We start from the raw sequence: 20,657 nt of genomic DNA on the forward strand, positions 1-20,657 counted from the left end.
CTTTCACTAGGGAAAGTGCTGTCCCTTCTCTCTACGTGGGGCCATGCCCTTATAGTTCGGAGCCGCACTCAATTCTGTTGAACTTGTTGACAAACTTGTCATCAGGCACATCCCTAATAGCTTAGTTAAGCTCCTATAATGCAGTGGGATAGTTAGTTCTTCCTATATCAGTTTACTGATGAAAAACACTAGAAACAGAAGGAGTCATGCACTATTGTAATACAGTTTGCCAATGGCATAGAAAAATAATTTTTATTGGACAATACAAGATACATAGAGTTAAAAAAGACTACAAATCTGAAGACTGTACACCTCCCAAGTGGTGAGGATGAACCTAAAGGAACCACTCCTTATATTGGCAGTTGCAGGAAGAAAAAGCTTAACTGACAGATAGCAAATACTAACTAGGACTAAGGCAGAAAATACAATAAAGTAGTACTAGGCATAGAAGTCAGGGTATGTAAATTTAAGTAAGTACCATCATACATACAGCCAGAGTCACAAAGCTAACGAAGGTAAACATTGTGAATGGATTCCAATCTGAGCAAAAAATGCTCACAAAGAATCCCCACAAAATAGACAAAGTCTTCCCAGAGTATTATCGCCACAAGAAAGGAGCAAGTAAATATGTAAAGCACAGCATAAAGTGTTACTAACCCATGTGGTCCCTGCAGTTCAGTATCTTCCCGAGTACGGAGAGACCCCGACGCGCGTTTCGCGTGGATGGCTTTTTCAAAAGGGGTATACCTTTTTGATCCTCACCACTTTTTGATCCCACCACTTATCCTGTCCTCACCACTTGGGAGGTGTACAGTCTTCAGATTTGTAGTCTTTTTTAACTCTATGTATCTTGTATTGTCCAATAAAAATTATTTTTCTATGCCATTGGCAAACTGTATTACAATAGTGCATGACTCCTTCTGTTTCTAGTGTTTTTCATAATTATTTTGGAGTTTCTATTCTGACAAAGGGAGGTTTAAATCCGCACATGCTGGTGACCTAGCCCTCATAACCATTTTCCTGTTGAGACATATGTTTATAACTATATCAGTTTACTGTAGAGTGACTTGTGTGAAGATTACACTTTCCAGAATGGAAATCCCCAATGCAATCTCTGTGCATTTGTAAATATCTGATAGGTTAGGGTCCCAGACGTGGTCCCCCATCCCATCTGCTGAGCAGTGCCCCGTACCCACTCATCCAGGCAGCGAATGAATTGAGAGGTAGATGTGTATGTCCATTCTCCATTCACTTACACTGGAGTGATGAGTGCACGTAGTGCACGCGGTTCACCGTGCGTTCCATCTTGCTTTGGACCACGTCGGCCACCGTAGCATAGGTGGTCTCCTTGACAACCAGTAACAAATCCAACCTGCACACGTAACCTCTTATATCTCAGTTACACAAACGTCCCACGCTTGAAATAAATAAACAAACTAAAAACAAATCATTCACTACTTGTTCACCACTTGTTCCCTTCTGATGTCATCAGTTAACCATTCAATAACAAAATATTGCCGTCCCTCACACACAATGTTTTTATCCAATCCCCCGACATTTTTTATTTAAGAACAAAATAAGAGTTCCCTACAGTGACAACTCGCCTTTTACCTTTCTTATGGTTTTTATTGTGTTTTATTGTTTAAATACTATGAAATGTCATTGCAATGGACTGTACCGCTTGAACTCTGACCTGCTTGAGTTTTTGGCGGTTTTTTTGCCTAATTGCCCAGTCTGAACTGGCTCCAATCAGATGACCTCTTCTGTGTGTATATATACATGTCTCTTTTTTCTGTGTTCACCATGCCTGACGAAAACGCCAGTTCGGCGTTGAAACGCGTTGCATAGCAATAAATACTTTTACGTTCACCCGGCTTCTGGATTTATCCTGTCCTCACCACGCAGCAGCGCCAATATAGATCCGTATTTTTTCTACGTGCACTCATCATACCCAAGCGGTCACCTCGGTAACCGGCCCGGATCTGGCAGCAGCTATTTCGTGGACTCCTTCATTCAACTTTCATAACCTCACGGTGAGCATATATTATTTTTATTTCTCACCTCCACCTTCTTTGATCCACACCAAGTGGCGCCGTGGTTTCTTGCCCTTTCTTACACTGGAGTAAGAGAGGTGCGAGATAGAAGTAAGACCCGCACCTATAAGGGTGGATACACACGAGCGTGTGCGTTTTGCGCACGCAAAAAATGCGGCGTTTTGCGTGCGCAAAAGGCACTTAACAGCTCCGTGTGTCATGATCATATGGTGCGCGGCTGTGTGCTTTTTGCGCAGCTGCCATCATTATGACACTGTTTGTAAACAGAAAAGTACGTGGTGCTTTTCTGTTTCCAAACATACTTTTGACTGCTGTTGCGCGAATCACGCACGTCCCACGGAGGTGCCTCTGTGTGGAATGCGTGATTTTCGCGCACCCATTAACTTCAATGGGTGCGTGATGCGCGAAAAACGCAGAAATATAGGACCTGTCGTGAGTTTTACGCAGCGGACTCACGCTGCACAAAAATCACTGACAGTCTGCACTGCACCATAGACAGCACGCGCGTTGCATGGACGTATTACACGTTCATGTAAATCCGCCCTCAGACATTTATGGTATATGCTGTGGACTTGCCATAATTGTCTGAGATGGGAATGGGAATGCTGGGAGATATAAGCCGTGAAACCTGCAGAGTTGTGAATGCAGCTCTGGACTACAGGCTGTAACTCAGGATCAGATAAAGCAACGTAGTTACATACGAAAAGTATAGAACTTTGAGTTTTATATATATATATATATATATATATATATATATATATATATATATATATATATATGGGGCATAAAGCCATATTTATAAAGATAACAAATTTTATTTAATCACATGAAATAAGACAAACGTTTTAAAAAGGTACAAAATGATAGGAGAAACTCTATAATGTTACAGGGTAAAACAGGAATACAGATCATCCATATAAAAGTACTACAGTCCCTACAATGAGGGTATATGGAATGGGTAATGGATAATCCTATAAGTGTCTAATCCCTCATATAAGTACCCATTAGATAATAGACACAGTAGTCCTGGGAAAAATTTAGGAAAACCTAAATGTCAGAAAATGGAGGAAACCTTACCCATGTCGGTGATCATGGACCCTGGATACCAAGTATGGGGTTTCGGGACCTCCGCCGATCAGCTGTTTCATTTCTTCTTGCTCACTGTGAATCAACACGCATTTAGCGGCGATTCAAAGTATTGCAGCCTTCTTCCCCCATTGAAGTGAATTGGAGAAAAGGCTCCAATACCTGTGAATCGCCACTACATATGTGTCAACAATTCACAGTGAGTAAGAAAAAATGAAGGGGAGGCAGTGCTTATTATACAAGATCTGCGGACCTTCAAAACAGCTGATCAACGGGTGTCCGAAAAGTCCGACCCCGACCCATCAGCTATTGATGGCCTATCCTGAGTGGCTGGAAAACCCCTTTAAGAGAGGACACATCTTATTGTTTATTGTGATCAGTACCAGGACAAAATAGTAGATGTAATATTCCACACAATTGTGCACATTCCATGTACACATAATCGAGTTTATTACTGTTTCTACTATAATACTGAGTAAGGGTATCTTCACACATGCTGAATTACACCGCACTGCTAATTACCACTCCGCAAAACTGCCCATGTTTTGGTCCAAATTGACGAGCTTTTGCGCTCCGAATTCTGGATGCACAGCTTTTACCATGTGAAACAAGTTCTTTATTAGTCATGCAGCAATATGACGGTGCCATTCGGCATGTGTAAAGTTATACTGAGGCGTTCAAAATTTAAACTGCATCAAGAAATGCTTCTAAAAACGCTAGGGTTATTAAAATGTAACATGCATTTTATGGCCTTTTTGGTGGCGTTTGTTTTTTTTTTTGTGTCATTTTGTGCATGTTTTTTTTCTGGCATTTTTGAAGTCCTATAGTGAAGCCCATGGGAAAACTGAAAAAAATGCAATATCCAGAGCTTGCCATGTTTGGAAAAAAAATGCCACTGACCACAAAATTGCCTCAAAAAGGCCACAAACCAAAACGCGGTTGTATGTAGTGCTTTTTATATTTTACTATTGACTTTAATGTTACATCTGACTGCAGTAAAAAAAAAACGCTGTTAAAAACACCATCTAAAACGCAACAAAACGCAATGTGTGAATCCAGCTTAAAGGAGTGTGGACATGGTTAAAATATCTGCGTGCCAAACATTTTTCTTATTTGTGGACATAAACTGTATGCTCCTTGTCAGTCGGAAGTTATTTTACTAAATACAATAGTCTGTGAAAACATATAAACCATAAATCAGAAAGGCTTGTGTCCTTTCTTCTGTGTGGTGTGAGTATGATGGGTTTAGCCGTGCAAACAAAGGTTGGTCAAGGACGTCATGTTGCAAATAGCTGTTACATGGTTACTATCAAAGTATCAGCTCATCCATGGTAACCGGTAGATTTTAGTGAACTGGTAGCATTCACCGTCTAGAAGTACACAATTACTTAATTATCTAGTTGGAACTCTGGAAGTGATAGTAGCTAAGGTCTGATTCAGACGAGCGTATTATACGTCCAAGTGCCGTCTGTTAAAAAAACGGACAGCATACGGACTTATGCAATTCAATGGAGCTATTCACACGTCCGTGGTTTTTCACGCAGCTTGTGTCCATTGCTTAAAACTCACTGTATGTCCTATTTTGGTCAGTTTAAGCGGACCACGTTGCCCATTGAAGTCTATGAGTGCGTTAAAAACATAGACAGCACACGGACGACATCTGTGTGCTGCCCGTATGTGTCATGCACTAGTTGCTAAAGAAATGATGAGAATAAAAATTATGAAAAACAGGAACACCAATGCCACACGGAAAGCACACTGATACCACACACAACGGAAATGCATGAAATATGGTCAGTTTTTTGCGGATGCAAAACGGACACATTTGTCTGAAACAGGCCTAATAGAATTAAATTTTCTCTTCAACCACCTTGAAAAAGGCAGGCAGTTCTTGGGAGGAGGACTTGTTAGTCCTCATGCACACGGAACAAAAATGCTGCACCAAAAAGGGCACGTAACACATGTGGATTTCGCGGCGGATTTGCAAAAAATCTGCAAAAAATAAAATTCATGTGTGTGGGTACACGAAAAGTGCAGTATCCGCAGTGCCCACTTAGATGTATCCATACCCAAATGTGGGGAAAGTAAAATTCTAACATTGCAACATTTTATTTTGCTGCTGATACAAATAGTCTCAAATACTGTTGTAATCCCTCTTGATAATCCAGCACCAGAAACACTGAGACGTGGTGTGATTTCCATTCCCTGGTGTAATTCTTTTTTTAAAATATAAATGTCAAATAATGTATTAATTAATAAACAGCGCTGTATTAAAAATAAATATTTTCCATCTCTTTTCTTAATACAATGAAGTTTAGTTGACTTTATTCTATCGATTTAACACGGTCCACAGGAATACCACTTACAAAAACGAAACATAGTCACAGAACACTTTCCAGTGGTATCATTGGGGATACCAACATTGAGTATCAGTGCGATTCACATATTATAATCAGCTGGATAAGAACATGAACCCACTGGTGACATAGGACCGGCCTTTTTTCTGCTCTCAATGTCTCAGCCTGTCCATACTAAATAGCGGCATTCATTTAGGTACATAGCACTGGAACAATAGCATTAGTGTTGTATCTCAAGTACATCAAATAGACTCGCATGTCTTTCAAGCCAAGAAGAGACGGAACTGGATATGCCTGTCCTCAGAGACACAGTTATGTGCTAGCAACTCGCTGAAAAGGATTTAGTGTTTGGTAACTCGATCCCATTATTACTTGTTGTCTCTTTTCTTCTAGAAGATGCCATCACTCCATTAATTATTGTGCCATGTTGTTCACTGAATATTTCCAAACAGCGAGCTTAGGTTTACAAGATGGCAAGTAAACTAGATACTTAAGATTATAATAGGATGAATAAAAGGTCAGCAGACACTCTTTACTGGCGACGCGCAATCACTAATCTATACCCTATTTATTTATTTATTGATTTATTTATTTGATTATTACAGAGACATGACTTTAAAGTATAGACACAAACAAATAATGCCGCACAGAAAGCATCAACAAACTTGTTTCTTTATTCAAACTACAAAGCAGGGATTTAGGATGGACGAGCGCCGGTCAACAGAGATGTATCAAATGAGCAATCTCACTTATTTACAAGTTTGCCATATTGAATTTATGCAGAACGTGCGCGTACATAACACATGCTATCAATCACGTGTCAATATATTACCAAATAAATGTTCTTACAATGTAAATGACTAAGCGTTCATAACAGTAATTTGCAGATGAAAATGCACAAAATGATCAATGATAAAAAATATTGTTGAATATTTATAAAAATAGATTTTTTATACTTTAGAAGTGTTGTAATAATTTTTACAATATTGTCGACATGCAAATTGTTTTATTTGGGTTGTCCCTTTTTTACTGTATTACTGGTCGATTGAATACACAAACAAAATCGCTTCTAGTACATACATTAGTTTTAATGCGGGAAACATTCATCCTAGGGCTTGTCCACATGTAACGGAAATGCTGCAGAAAATTTATGCAGCAATTCCGCAGAAACTAGCAGAAATTCTGCTGCGGAAAAACCACACCATTTTAATTCAGAAAATGGTGCGTATTTTGCTGCGTTTTCTTAATGTTGGGATGTTCCCCTCTGAAATACGCAGCAATTCAGTCCCCTTTCCGCAGCAGGAATTGACATGCTGCGGTACCAAAACGTACATACCTCAAGTGAATTTCTGCTCGGAAATTTTGCTGCTACTGTATTCTGCTGCGGATTTTCCGTCCGCAATTCCGGACGGAAAATACGCAGCAATTCCGTTACGTGTGTACAAGCCCTTATGATTGTAACAAGTTTGAGTTGGCTATTGCCAATTGTTGGTGTAAGTAAATTGTAAGGGTATGTTCACACGCTTAACCAAAGACGTCTGAAAATACGAAGCTTTCTTCAAGGGAAAACAGCTCCTGATTTTCAGAAGTTTTTTGAGCAACTCGCGTTTTCCGTGGATTTTTTTATGGCCGTTTTTGGAGCTGTTTTTCAATAGAGTCAATGAAAAACGGCTCCAAAAACGCCCCAAAAAATGACATGCACTTCTATCTCGCGGGCGTCTTTTTAAGCGCCATTTTCAGAAACGAGGCGTAAAAAAAATGCCCCATCGGAACAGAACGCCGTATTTCCCATTGAAATCAACGGGCAGATGTTTGTAGTCGTTCTGCTTCCGATTTTTCAGCCGTTTTTCGAGACGTTTATGGCCCGAAAAACAGCTGAAAACACTACGTGTGCACATACCCTAAATGTAATACTTGAATGTCCTAAATGACCAGATACTATTTAGAAACTTTGCGTATGTGGATGTTTAACGGCCCTTTTTTACTTGTTCATCTACTAAAATTATTTTTGCAACGTTTTTTTCCCCATGACACATAGGGCTGTTTTTTTTATTATTATTTTACATTTATAGTTCTTTATTCTGTAAATTAGCAAATTGACACTAAAATAAAGTATTTAAATTGGTTCCCTATTTTGTTTTAGTAGTTTTGATTTATAATATATGTAGTCTGGGGTGAATGGGGCGGCAATGGTGACAGTTTGGGTTGGCATGGACGGTGTGTGTGTTTTTTTTCCTGTATTTGTATTTTTTTTGTGTGTGTTTTTACTTATTTATGTATATATTTTTGTTACATAATATGTCATATTTCACAAAAGACCTCTGGTGAGTCTCACATATTTTTTTACTCTTATTTTGCATGTTTCCACTGTAACTGGGGCATCCATAGCAGATCACCCGATTGCCAGGTCTAATATAGGCATAGGCATTGCCGCTGTCTCTATTCTCTACATTTAGTTTTATGTAGACTTCAATAGAGAAAGACAGGAGAGGGTATAAACTGCTTCTATCTTCTCCTCAAGGTTCACAGCTATCTCTGGCAGCTGGGCACCCGGCCTAATTTTGTTTGATTGCCAGAGCTGGAGCTTTAAAACAGCTACATCAAAAGATGTCGCTGCAAACTCGAGACCTGCGCTGTCCACTTTTAAAAAAAGTGGGCAGTCGCTAAAGGGTTAAATTAGAGCGATTTTTAGGGATTAAAAAGAAGTTGTCCAGGATTAGGAAAAAAAGCTCTGCTTTACTTTAGCTGCAATACCAAACACATCCTGTGGACAAGCGTGGTGCTGTTTCTGTGAAAAAAAAGCAGACCCTCTTTTCTAATCCTGGACAACCCCTTTACTGGCTCATAAATGTATACTAGCTCTGGATTTCCTTTTTTATTGTATCAGAAATGTGTTCGGAACCCAGCATGATGAAGGAGAACCTGCTAGGATCCAATGCTGTTTTTGGTCTAAAAACCAAAACAATGTAATGAAATATTCTTCTCATATTAACAAGTTCTTTAAAAACACTGTCATTTGTTTCAGTGTTTAACATTTCTAAATTGATGTCCTATGTCTTAACTTGGTACCCTACACGCCTTTATATAGCATAGTTTATGGTCTCCATACACTATATATGTAGTCGGTTTGGAATCCTTTATGGAAGTGCATGTGCAGATAAATATACTAGGGTAGATATAACAATCACTGTTCCCTCTAAGCTGTGCGCTCTCGAAATTATAGAATTAAAAAGTCCAAAACCTGGAACGAAGTAGAGGTGCCATTGGGCTTGTTGATCCCCATTAGTATGTTGTTTTCACTCTTTTCTTAACAGGACACACATCTTAGGGGGGGCACTGCTTTATATATGTTGTGGACTATGTTTTTTGTACATAGCTCTTCCACTGGAAGCAATGAATGTTGAGCCAATACTAGGACATGAGTTTCACAGAAGATAATCATGTCATATTAGGTTTAACCCCAAGGGTACCCTACAGAGAGCCGTAAGCGTGCCCTACAGGCAGTAGTGAGTTGTAAGTTTGGACAGATTTTTTCATCTTATACTAATTTGTTTGCTTTATTATCTTTTTGCCAAAATAAAAATGTGATCCTATATATAATAAAATATAATTTGGGCTAATGAGCTGGTCAAATACTTGTAAAAAATAAATAAAATAAAGACACAATAATATCATAAAGTGCTGGATAAAATAGAATTCCATACAAGGTTCAGCACTCCAGATGTCAATGATATGTATTCAGTTCTGTGCCCTACAGCTGAAATGCTTTTCAGTGAGGTATATTGTTCTAAGCTGACAAGATTCAAGGAGTTTTTGGAGATACTTTAGGAGAACGTCTTGGTGACAGTGGAGACTTGTTAGGAGGATTTTTGTTTCCAGACTCCATATTGGGTGTTGTTTGTTTAGGTGTTTGCAGTCTGTTTGGTGTTCCCGGCACTGCAGCATTCGGCACATCTTCTGCTTTAACTGCTCTACTTGGTGTTTTGACCTTTGGGGTACCACCTGACAGTATTGGTGAGGAGGATGTTTGTTCTGTGGGAATGACTGGCAATTGCTGTGAGACTGGCATTATTGGCTGTTTTGTATCCTTCCATCTTCTAGCCCCAGACTTTGAATTGTATTCATAGACATTTCCTGTAACTACAAGCACAATTTACAGATATCAGTCACAATTAGTATTTCAGTCACAAGTAAGATGCAAATGGCTGTAGATACATCACATGAGAATTGCAGCTTTAGCTTAATTTCATTCTAAGATAGAATTACTTATAATGTGATAAATAGTATACTGGATGGAACCACAAAAAGTTATACATCGCCTGTAATTGTTCTACGTACAAATCAAATCACACAACCATCTCCTTTACTGTGCTTTCTCCTGCTCCCACCAGCTCCCAGCTAGTGATATTTTCCAAAACCCAGATCCCCTCTCATACATCATTTTTATGTATGGTAGTGGTTACCTTGAGTTGCACTAAGTTTCAGGCTGCAATCTCCATTACTTGATTTATTTCAGACACCCTGATACAGTTTGCAACCTACTCGTAGTTTCAGACTTTTCTCATGTGGGCTTGCTTCTCCCAGTAAGGCCTGGTTTACATAATGTTTTAGCCCTGCGTTTAGCATGTACGTTAGGAAAGCTCCTGACATACGTACATGCTAAATGTGTCCATAGGGCTCTATTAGCCTGACTGAGACCAAAAGAGTGTCCTTCTGGCCTCTGTCGGGCTAGTATATGTCGGTATTCCATTTTTCTAAAGGATGGAATAGCTTAGTACACTACGCTATTCCATACTCCGGGATACCGCAAAAGAAACGCAGATCCCGCAGTATGTTTTTTTTAACATGGGATTCTATGTGTGACGGATGCCACTGTATGGCATCCATCACAGATATATCTTAAACGTATACCTCGGGGAGCGTAGCGCTCAGCCCAGGGATTCTGGCCTTGGGGAAGCCTCTGACATCACTGTCCATATGTGGACAGTGATGTCAGGGGCTTTCAACTAAGGAGTCCCTGGCCAGAGCATCTGAAGTGGACTCTGGTCCTGGAGAAGCTTCTGACATCACTGTCTATATATTGACAGGGATGTCAGGTTCTTCTTCGGGGATGGAAACCCAAGCAAGATTGTTGCCGATGCTTTGGCTGGAGATTCCAGCATCTTAAAGCTGCTATTGTCAGGGGCTTCTCCAGGCAACAAATCCATAGCCAGAGTGTTCCAACGCTTTGGCTGGGAATTTCGGCATCTTAAAGCTCCTAACGTCACTGCCCATGTATGGACAGTGACGTCAGGGGCTTCCCCAGGACCGCAGTCCCTGGCCAGAGAATCCTGAGCCCACTCCATACTTCTACTCTCCTGCTAGGACGCATATTTATGTCCTATGCGAGAAGGGGTTAAAACAGCTATTAACAGCATTTCTGGACTTTTAGTAAAAAAAAGTGTTTCACTGCATAACCTCTTTAACCATTCCACTATTAAAACACTAATTCACGCCATCATCATTTCTCACTTTGATTTTTACAGCACATCACTAAACAGTTGTTCTTTAACTAAACTGGCTCCTTTACAAACTGTCCCAAATGCAGCAACATGATTGGTAGATCCATCAAATACTAAACTGGCTATACACATTAAAGTCGGTGAATTTCAACATGTCTGAAACTTTGTTCTCAGAGAGATAATAAGTTACTTGACAATATTTATCCCTGCCTCTATGGAGGACAAAGCAAGGTAATACAATATATAATGTAAAAATGAATAGGATTAGCTATAAATATTTTATCTATATCTTACTTGGATCTACTGCCTCTCCATCAAATACAGTGTTTAACTTGGTCATTTCCTGTAGAAAAAATAGGGTTTCTGTAATTATTTTTTATTAAATTAAATTTCGTAACAAAAATGGAGGACAAATAGACCCCCTATGGTCCATTAAAAGCAATTTATTTTATTGGTTAAGATGAATGTTGTATTTTCCTGCAGTACATTCTATACTCCTTTGTACTATTCTGTATTATTGCATTTTAATTGCTGTTGATCAATCCCACGTTTCCTATCATAGAAAGTAAAGCAGTTCTAAAGTTGTTCTTCTGTATTATGCACTACACAATAGTGTTGGGTTCTGCATTAATAAGTGGAATTTGAAACCTTTAATTATCAGCCATTGAGTGGTGGTGCTACTGAAGCATTGTGGGAAAATAAAATAATACATTTTGTATAACTGATTAGTAGAGGTAATATAAAAAAATAAAAAAAAAACTTGCTATGAAAGTTGATGCTATATTTCTATTTATTTAAGAAATAAATCTATTTTTATTACACATTTTTTTGTTCTCTGTACAACATACAATTTGAAATAATAACATTGTCTGAGGCCCATTCACATCACGTTTAGGCCTTCCATCTGAGGTATACATCAGGAAGGGCCCCGACGTATACATCCAAAAAAAGCCCCAAACTTATCCCACTGTATGGTATACAGTGGGATACGTCACCCAGGAACCGGCCCTGAAAAAATTCCTGACGTCACTGTCCATATATGGACAGTGACATCAGGAGGGGTGCTGGAGTCCTGGTGCATGTATGGACAGTGACTTCAGAAGCTTCCATAGCGCTGGAGACCCGGGACAGAGCTTCTACTAACGCTCTGCCTAGGGACTTCAGCGCTGTGAAAGCTCCAGATGTTGCTCTGCCAGGGACTCCAGCGCTATGGAAGCTCCTGAAGTCACTGTCCATACATGCACCAAGACTCCAGCACTCCTCCTGATGTCACTGTACATATATGGACAGTGACATCAGGAGCTTCAACAGTGCTACACAGAGTGCTAGTAGATGCTCTGTCCTGGGACTCCGGCCCTGGTAAAGTTCCTGACGTCACTGTATAGTTTCCAGGAGTTTCCTATCGCCGGAGTCCCCGAGCAGAGCATCAGTTAGCGCTCTGCCCCGAGACTCCAGAACTGCTCCTGATGTCACTGTCCATATTTGGTGATATAAATGGGGCCTAAAGCGGATAAATCAGGAAATTGGTGAAACAAATTTCTAAGATCTGGAGAAAACTGTGAAAAAAGACTTATATTGCTTAAAATTCAAGTGTTAACATTACATACTAAGCAACTTAAGTTTTTTTTATTATTATTTCAACATGCTCTGTCCATAGTAAATCAACGGAGTTCTATATATAGTGAGCAGGTTTATTATATTCACATCTAGGTAGCAACTTTGGACTTAGATCAAAGTTGGTTTGAATGTGTGAAGCTGATCTGAAAAAAAAGTGCTGTTGTGTCTGCAAAAATATCCTCACTGTTTCCTCACTTCATCTCAAATAACTCTTTAAAATTATGCTTTTATGCCACTTTAAGCTCTAGAACAATTTTAATTTAAAAAAAAAATAACTTTACTGTCTACAGACAAAAAATGGAAAGAGTTAGGTAGGAATCTAGTGAATTTGTTATTGAATAATCTGTCAAATGCATAGGAGAATAGTTAGGGAACAATGGGGGGGGGGGGATATATTAATACTGACACACCTTACGAATGGTGCGCCAGTCTCTCTCCCAGGTCAGATCTGATATTGTTTCTGGCAATTTTCTGAGTAGAAACTCACCAGGACACCATATTTTTTAAAGAATTTTCAAAACGAAAAATGCTATAAAAACATCTATAAAAATGCCCTATTATTTAATGTGTAAAGAAGGCATGGAGTAAACATCTTTTCCTAACGGTACACCAGTAGTTTCAACGGGTTCATATCAAGATGCACAAAGGAGCATCACTGTAAAGTAATAAAGGACTATAAAACTTACCCAGAAAACATTCTGCTTAACCTTCTTTTCTATTAAAAGACAAAACAAAACAACAACATAAACAATATACTTGATATATGTCTATTTCTTTCACTGCTACTGCCGGTTTCGCACAACAGTAATGTGGATGTATTTAAGGGTCCGTATTACGGCTGAAATGCCTGGACCTCCACCTGGCACCTTTACAGAACTGAACTTAGCTTTCCATTGACCCATAGTGATGTGAGTTTTTGTTCAGTAGAATTGTGGGTGGTCCTGGTGTTGCAACTCAATACTAAAATGTTGCTGTATTACAGCCATGTGAAATCAGCCCGCCAATCACACGCGGGCGCATGTTTAGGTTTATGTGTTCTAGCACATTTTTGTTTTTACATCTATGTTACATTGTGTTCACTCTAAATTAAAACTCAAACAAATGCAAGTTTAAATATATTTCTTGACATTGTATCTTTTTTGGTTGTATGTGGGTTTCAGCTGTAATATAGTTTAGATTTTAGTTATGAAATTAGTTTCATTAGCTCTACCACTTTAAAAAAAAATATCAACAGATATTGGGCCAAAGGCGTGCAATGGTCCAATTGTAAAAAGACTACTTTTTAAAGAAAAAACAATACAGAAATCCCATTTATGGTGTATATAGCTTTTTAATGTCTTCATGTAGTTTATTGGTATTAAATTCCAAATCTGCAAATTTCAGAAATTGATAGGTTTGTTTAGATTTGTACAAAATATGATTACAATAAGTTCCATTTGTACATACCTGCAGGTTTTATTCTGTAAATGAATAAACAAACATGTTAATACTAGAAAGTCTAATAAACAATCAAGTCATAAAAATATACGACAGATATTTCACACCCAGAAAATATTTTAGTGAAAGATTTATTTTAGTAATCACTGATATATATTTCAATGAACACAGTATGCATTTTTTTTATCTGAATGTAGATTATGTAACCTAAATATTAAATAGTTGTTTTCTTCTGTCAAATTGGGAAATTATATTAACTCCTTAACGACCGCCCACCGTCTTTTGATGGCAGGCGGTGCAGGTGCTTTGTCTACAGCGATGCCTATTGGCGTTGCTATATTTGAGGCTGATGAGCGCTCCTGTGAGCGCTCATCCTCTAGGCAGGAGCTGTAACTTACAGCTCCTGATCTTTGAGCAGCCTGACAAAAATACTGCTGGGGTCGGAAAACATTCTGACTCCAGCTGTTTAACCCTTTGTTCGCCGTGGTCCGGCATAATCAAAGGGAACTCCCCTCTTTGATCGCGTCACCGGAAACCTGGTGACATGATCAAAGACTGGGGAATTCCTCTGCAGTCAGCCCTGGGACCTAGAAAGGACCCCGGGGCTATCTGTTCAATTTGCCTGCTGTTCGGGCACACTATGTGCTGCCCTAACAGCAGCCTGTGTCATAGTGACATAGTATAATGTATTAGCATACAAGCGTATTCTAATACATTATAAGTAAAAGATAAAGTAAGTAAATTGCTCCCTTAATGGGATTTTAAAAAAGTAACAAAAACTCAAAACCCAAAAAAATGTCCCAAAAAAAGTCATTATTTTGCATAAAATATAATTAATTTCCCCTCCATTGCAAAAAAAAACAAAAAAAACTATACATATTAGGTATGTACATGACTGTAATAACCTGAAGAATTAATTTAACAGGTTATTTAGCGTGAAACGTGAACTGGATAAAAAATAAACAAAAAAAACTAGCTTTTTCCTGTATTTGCGCTGTAAACAGAAAAAATGTTCTACCCCCAAACTATGAAAAAAAAATACAATTTCTCCTGCATAAAGGAAAACGTCATACGGCCACGTCAGTGAAAAAATAAAAAAATGTATGGCTGCTGAAAGGCAGAGAGGTAAAACCTAAAAAATGTAGCTGGTTATTAAGGCCTTTTCAGGGCCAGTCATTAAGGGGTTAAGCATTGAAAACCTGCCCATTGCTTGGCAAAATATAAAATCAAGTAAAGAAACAGATCTTTTATTTTAAAAGTTATTGTGCTGTACATTAAATCCATCATAATAAAAAAAAACGAAATTTAATAAATGCAGAGAAAAAATGTGAAAACCAGACACGATTAAAATGCCACTATGGTCCTGCAGGGATACGTCACTATGAAGCGCATCTGACAAATGTCAATTGGCAGTTTAGGAGACATACGGTTGCAAGAAAAAGTTAGTGAACCCTTTGGAATTATAGGGATTTCTGCATTAATTACTAATAAAATGTGGTCTGATTGTTAAAATCAAAATGATAGACAAACATAATCTTACTAAACCAATGAGCACATTGAGTAAACATCCACATGGCAGGCAAAAAAGAAAGTGAACATCTGTGTTAATGACTTCTCCAAGAGTTAATTGGCAAAAGGTGTTTCAATTACGGAGATGAGATTGGAAGGGTGGGTTTTTCACAGGTGATTTGCCCATTAAATAAAGGCACACAAAGCCTGGTTACTGACAAAACTGTTCTTCTCAAGAAAGATTGGTTAGTGTGAACCATGCTTCACGGTAAACAACTTTTAGAAAATGTGTTATAATGACGCATGAAGCTGGAAAATGCTAGAAAAACGATGCTAATGACCTTGGTGTACATTAACCCCTTGGCGACATGCCACGTATTATTACGTTGCTGTCGCCAAGGGGATGTATGGAGTGTGCTCCATACTCAGCGGGTGACGGCTGTGTAAGGGTATGTTCACACGCAGAGTCAAAAACTTCTCAAAATACGGAGCTGTTTTCAAGAGAAAACAGCTCCTGATTTTCAGACTTTTTTGTGCCACTCCGATTTTCGTGGCATTTTTCACTGCGTTTTCTACGGCCGTTTTTGGAGCTTTTTTCACTAGAGTCTATGGAAAATGGATCCAAAAATGTCCCAAGAAGTGTCCTGCAAAAAACGCTCCGTCGGAACAGATTGCCGTTTTTCCCATTGAAATCAATGGGCAGATGTTTTGAGGCGTTGTGCTTCCGTTTTTTCGGCCGTTTTTCGCTGTATACGGCCCGAAAAACGGCCGAAAATAGGTCGTGTGAACATACCCTAACACGTCCGACACCTCACTCCAGCGGGCGAAATCAAAGTTCACTTTATTTCCACCTGTTTAACACCTTAAACCGGCATTTAAATTGTTAGAATCAGGGGGCGCCCGTGAAACACGCCATCACGCCCCCCTTTGGCGGGATCGGCTGTATACCTTGCAAGCGACCCAACGATCACTGGTTCAAGTCTCCTAGGGGGACTAAAAAAAAGTAAACAACTGTTAAATAAAGTTTTTTTAGTTATCAAAAAAATAAGTATTAAAAGGTAAAAAAAAACAAAAACCTTTTGCCATTTTTCCCCTAAAGTAATGTTAAAAAAAATAAAAGTTAACATAACTGGTATCACTACGTCCGTAAAAGTCATAACTATCACAATATAGCGTTGTTTAACCCGTCTGGTGAACGCCGTTAAAAAATTATAAAACACGCAAATTGCTGTTTTTTGGTCACCTTAGCTCTCAAACAAAAAGGAAATAAAAAGTGATCAAAAAGTTGCATATACCCCAAAATGGTATCGGTGAAAACTACAGCTCACCTCGCAAAAATTAAGTCCTCACATTGCTAAATTGACGGGAAAAAAAATATATTTTTTTTTAAATGCTAAAACATAAAACAAAACTTACAAATTTGGAATCACCGTAATCGTATCAACCTGTAGAATAAGTTGCACATGTAGTTTTTACCGCCTGATGGATGCCATAAAAATAAAACCTCCCCAAAAAATGGCATAATCGCTGTTTTTTTCCCATTTCACCCCACAAATAATTTTGTTTTCAGCTTCCCAGTACATTATAGGGTACAATAAATGGTGCCATGACAAACTACAACTTGTCCCGCAAAAAAAAAACCCTCATACTGCTATGTCGACAAAAAAAACAAAGAGGTTCACACGCAGAGTCAAAAACTTCTCAAAATACGGAGCTGTTTTCAAGAGAAAACAGCTCCTGATTTTCAGACTTTTTTGTGGCACTCGCGATTTTCGCGGCGTTTTCGCTGCGTTTTTTACGGCCGTTTTTGGAACTTTCTTCAATAGAGTCAATGGAAAACGGCTCCAAAAACGTTCCAAGAAGGGTCCTGCACTTTCACGGCCGTTTTTTTACGCTGCAAAAAACGCTCTGTCAGAACAGAATGCTGTTTTCCCATTGAAATCAATGGGCAGATGTTTGGAGGCGTTCTGCTTCCGATTTTTCGGGCGTTTACGGACGAAAATAGGTAGTGTGAACACACCCTAAGGGTAACCGCAAAATACCTACGTACTAAAAACTTTATAAACTGCAGCAACTCCCGTTGAAGTGTCCACTATAAGGGTATGTTCACACGGCTTATTTTCTGACATATTTCGGGCCGTAAACGGCCGAAAAATGTCCGGAAAATCGGAAGCAGAACGCCTCCAAACACCTGCCTATTTATTTCAATGGTAAAAATGGCGTTCTGTTCCGATGCGCCGGTTTTTTATGCGCCCGCTTTGAAAAAGAAGTGCAGGTCACTGCTTGGGACGTTTTTGGAGCTGTTTTTCATAGACTCTATTGAAAACAGCTTAAAAAACGTGTGTAAAAAACGCTGCGAAAAACGCAAGTGGCTTAAAAACTTCTGAAAATCAGGAGCTGTTTTCCCTTGAAAACAGCACCGTATTTTCAGACGTTTTTGGTTAAGCGTGTGAACATACCCTTAGAAGCACACTGAAAAAGAATGGTGTTCATGGAAGGACACCACGAAGGTAGCCACTGCTGTCCAAAAAAACATTGTAGTCTGTCTCAATTTTGTCTAAGACCACCTGGATGATCTTCAATGCTTCTGGGAAAATGTACTATGGACAGATAAGACAAAAGTGGAACTTTTCAGCATAAATGCGCAATGGGCTATGTTTGGAGAAAAAAAGAACACTGCACATCAAAACCTCATCCCATCTGTGAAGCCTGGTGGAAGGAGCATCATGGTTTGGGGCTGCTTTGCTGCCTCAGGGCCTGGACACCTTGCGATTATTGAGGGAACAGTGAATTCAAAGGTGTATAAAAACTTTTTACAGGAGAATGCATAGGCAGCAGTCCATGACTTCAAACTGAAGAGACATTGGGTGCAGTGGCATAACTACCGCTGTAGCAGCCATAGCGGCTGCTGCATGGGCCGCGGCATGAGGGCGCCTGTGCCTCCAGCCGGCCTGGGCCCCCACCATGCCTGGAGGCTCCACTAGCAGCCGCTATGGCTGCTACAGTAGCAGCGACACCCCATTCAATAGTGTCTGCGTCCTTCGGACGCAGATGCTATTGAACACTATGACAGAGCAGGGCGGTATCTGCCTGCTCTGCCATAAGCTACTGTACACAGTGGCGTATCTAAGGGGTCGCAATTGCTATGGGGGGCATTACACTGTGGGGGCAGCTATTGGTGGCATTATACTGTGGGAGCAGCTATGGGGGCATTATACTGTGGGGACAGCTATGGGTGGCATTATACTATGGGGCAGCTATGGGGGTATTATGTGCATGGGGCAGCTATGGGGCAATATGCTGTATGGGGGAATTTGTTTGGGCAATGTACTGCATGGGGGCCTCTGTGTGGGCATTATACCGTATGGGGCATCTGTGTGGGCATTCTACTGTATGAGGCATCTGTGTGGGTATTATACTGTATGGGGCATCTGTGTGGGCATTATACTGTATGGGGCATCTGTGTGGGCATTATACTTTATGGGGGCATTATACTGTATGGTGGCAGCTATGGGGGCATTATACTGTGTGGGGAGCACTATGGGAGCATGATACTGTGTGGGCTGAACCGGGTGTGTATGGGCAGGGATTGGGTGGGATTAGAGGCGTGGCTTAAAAGAATAAAATTGCTGCTGTGCGCCGCATCGATTGTCCCTCTTTGTGATACTTGAAAATATAGCACTGTCTACAGGAGGGGGGCTGTATTTACACTGTATGGTGAGGCTGTATAGCCCTGTCTACAGGGGGCGCTGTATAGCACTGTCTACAGGGGGGGGCTTTATAGCACTGTCTACAGCAGGGGGCTGTATCGCACTTACAGGGGGGTACTATCTACAAGGGTGAGCTGTGTGTGGCACCCAGGAGAGGGGAGCCCAGTCAAAAGTTTGCTATGGGGCCCAGTGTTTCCTAGTTACGCCCCTGGTTGGGAGACGCAACAAGACATTGACCCAAAGCATACAAATATATCAACTAAAGAATGGTTGAAAAGAAAAGATTTGTATTTTGGAATGACCAAGTCAGAGTCCTGACCTTAAAGGGGTTGTCTGGTAGTGGGGCGGTTTATCATACTGATGACCTATCCAGAGGATAGGTCATCAGTACATGATCAGTGGGGGTCCGAAACCCAGGCCACAAACCAATCAGCTGTTCTTGCTGCCTCTGGCACCGGAACTTATGCAGTGGTCGATACCGGAAGCAGAAGGCTGTTTAGCGTCCCTGCTGCAGTACTACAGCTCTGTTCCTATTTACTTGAATAGAAGCCGAGCTACAGAGGTGCAGCATAGCTGCTATACAGTGGTTGGAGCTATCTCCTTTCAGCACTGACCACTACATAACGTATGGTGCTGGAGGCAGTTGGAACAGCTGATCGGTGTGGGTCTCGGGTCTCGGACCCCCACCGATCATAAAATGATGACCTATCCTGTGGATGAAAAACCTGTGCATGAAAAACCGCCCAATGACCAGACAACCCCTTTAACCATATTGAGATGCTGTGGCATGACCTGAGGAGTGCTGTACACACAAGACATCCCAGAAATATTGATGACCTGAAACACATTTTCAGGAAGGAATGGTCCTAAATTCCTCCTCAACGTCATGCAAATCATATTTGCAGCTACTGGAAATGTTTGGAGGCTGTGATTGCTGATAAAGGAAGATCTACAGGTTATTAAATTCAAGCGGTCACTTATTTTTTTATTAGTAATCAATTCAGAAATCTCAGGTAATTCCAAAGGGTTCACTTACTTTTTTTTCCGCAACTGTAATTTACTTTAAACCACATAGGCCTATTAAGTGGCTCATTAAACCTGCAGAGAAAATCACAAATGGCATACATGTTTTCCATAATACTCACAATGGATCAGTGTCTGGCTTGGTCCGCGCTTTGCATGGGAAATATTTTGCAAGAAGGTAAATCAGAGATCCAAGGAATCCAAGAAGAAGCAAAGCGCCAATCGTGATCACAAATGGTACATACCAAGCCAATGGGGTATACACATTTTCAGATTTAACCACATACACTACACTAGGCTGTGAAAATACAAACAACAGATTTTAGTTTAGACATCAACAAATATAAACAGGATAAACACTTA

General features: G+C 40.0%; 1 protein-coding gene across 1 annotated transcript in view; it reads right to left on the reverse strand.

Moving 5' to 3' along the window:
- Positions 1 to 6,155: 6,155 nt before the first annotated feature.
- CDHR3 (cadherin related family member 3) overlaps positions 6,156 to 20,657 on the reverse strand; it is a 41,748-nt gene continuing 27,246 nt past the window's right edge. Inside the window, exons 17-21 of the mRNA XM_075859413.1 lie at positions 20,417 to 20,592; positions 14,062 to 14,075; positions 13,302 to 13,330; positions 11,293 to 11,341; positions 6,156 to 9,637 (exon numbers count right to left, since the gene is read on the reverse strand). Of these exons, the coding sequence (XP_075715528.1) occupies positions 9,300 to 9,637; positions 11,293 to 11,341; positions 13,302 to 13,330; positions 14,062 to 14,075; positions 20,417 to 20,592 (606 nt within the window). The 3' untranslated portion in view covers positions 6,156 to 9,299. The remainder of the gene's footprint in view (positions 9,638 to 11,292; positions 11,342 to 13,301; positions 13,331 to 14,061; positions 14,076 to 20,416; positions 20,593 to 20,657) is intronic.

The sequence above is a fragment of the Rhinoderma darwinii genome, chromosome 3 (genome assembly GCF_050947455.1).
Source record: "Rhinoderma darwinii isolate aRhiDar2 chromosome 3, aRhiDar2.hap1, whole genome shotgun sequence".
In the NCBI taxonomy this organism is placed as follows: domain Eukaryota; kingdom Metazoa; phylum Chordata; class Amphibia; order Anura; family Rhinodermatidae; genus Rhinoderma; species Rhinoderma darwinii.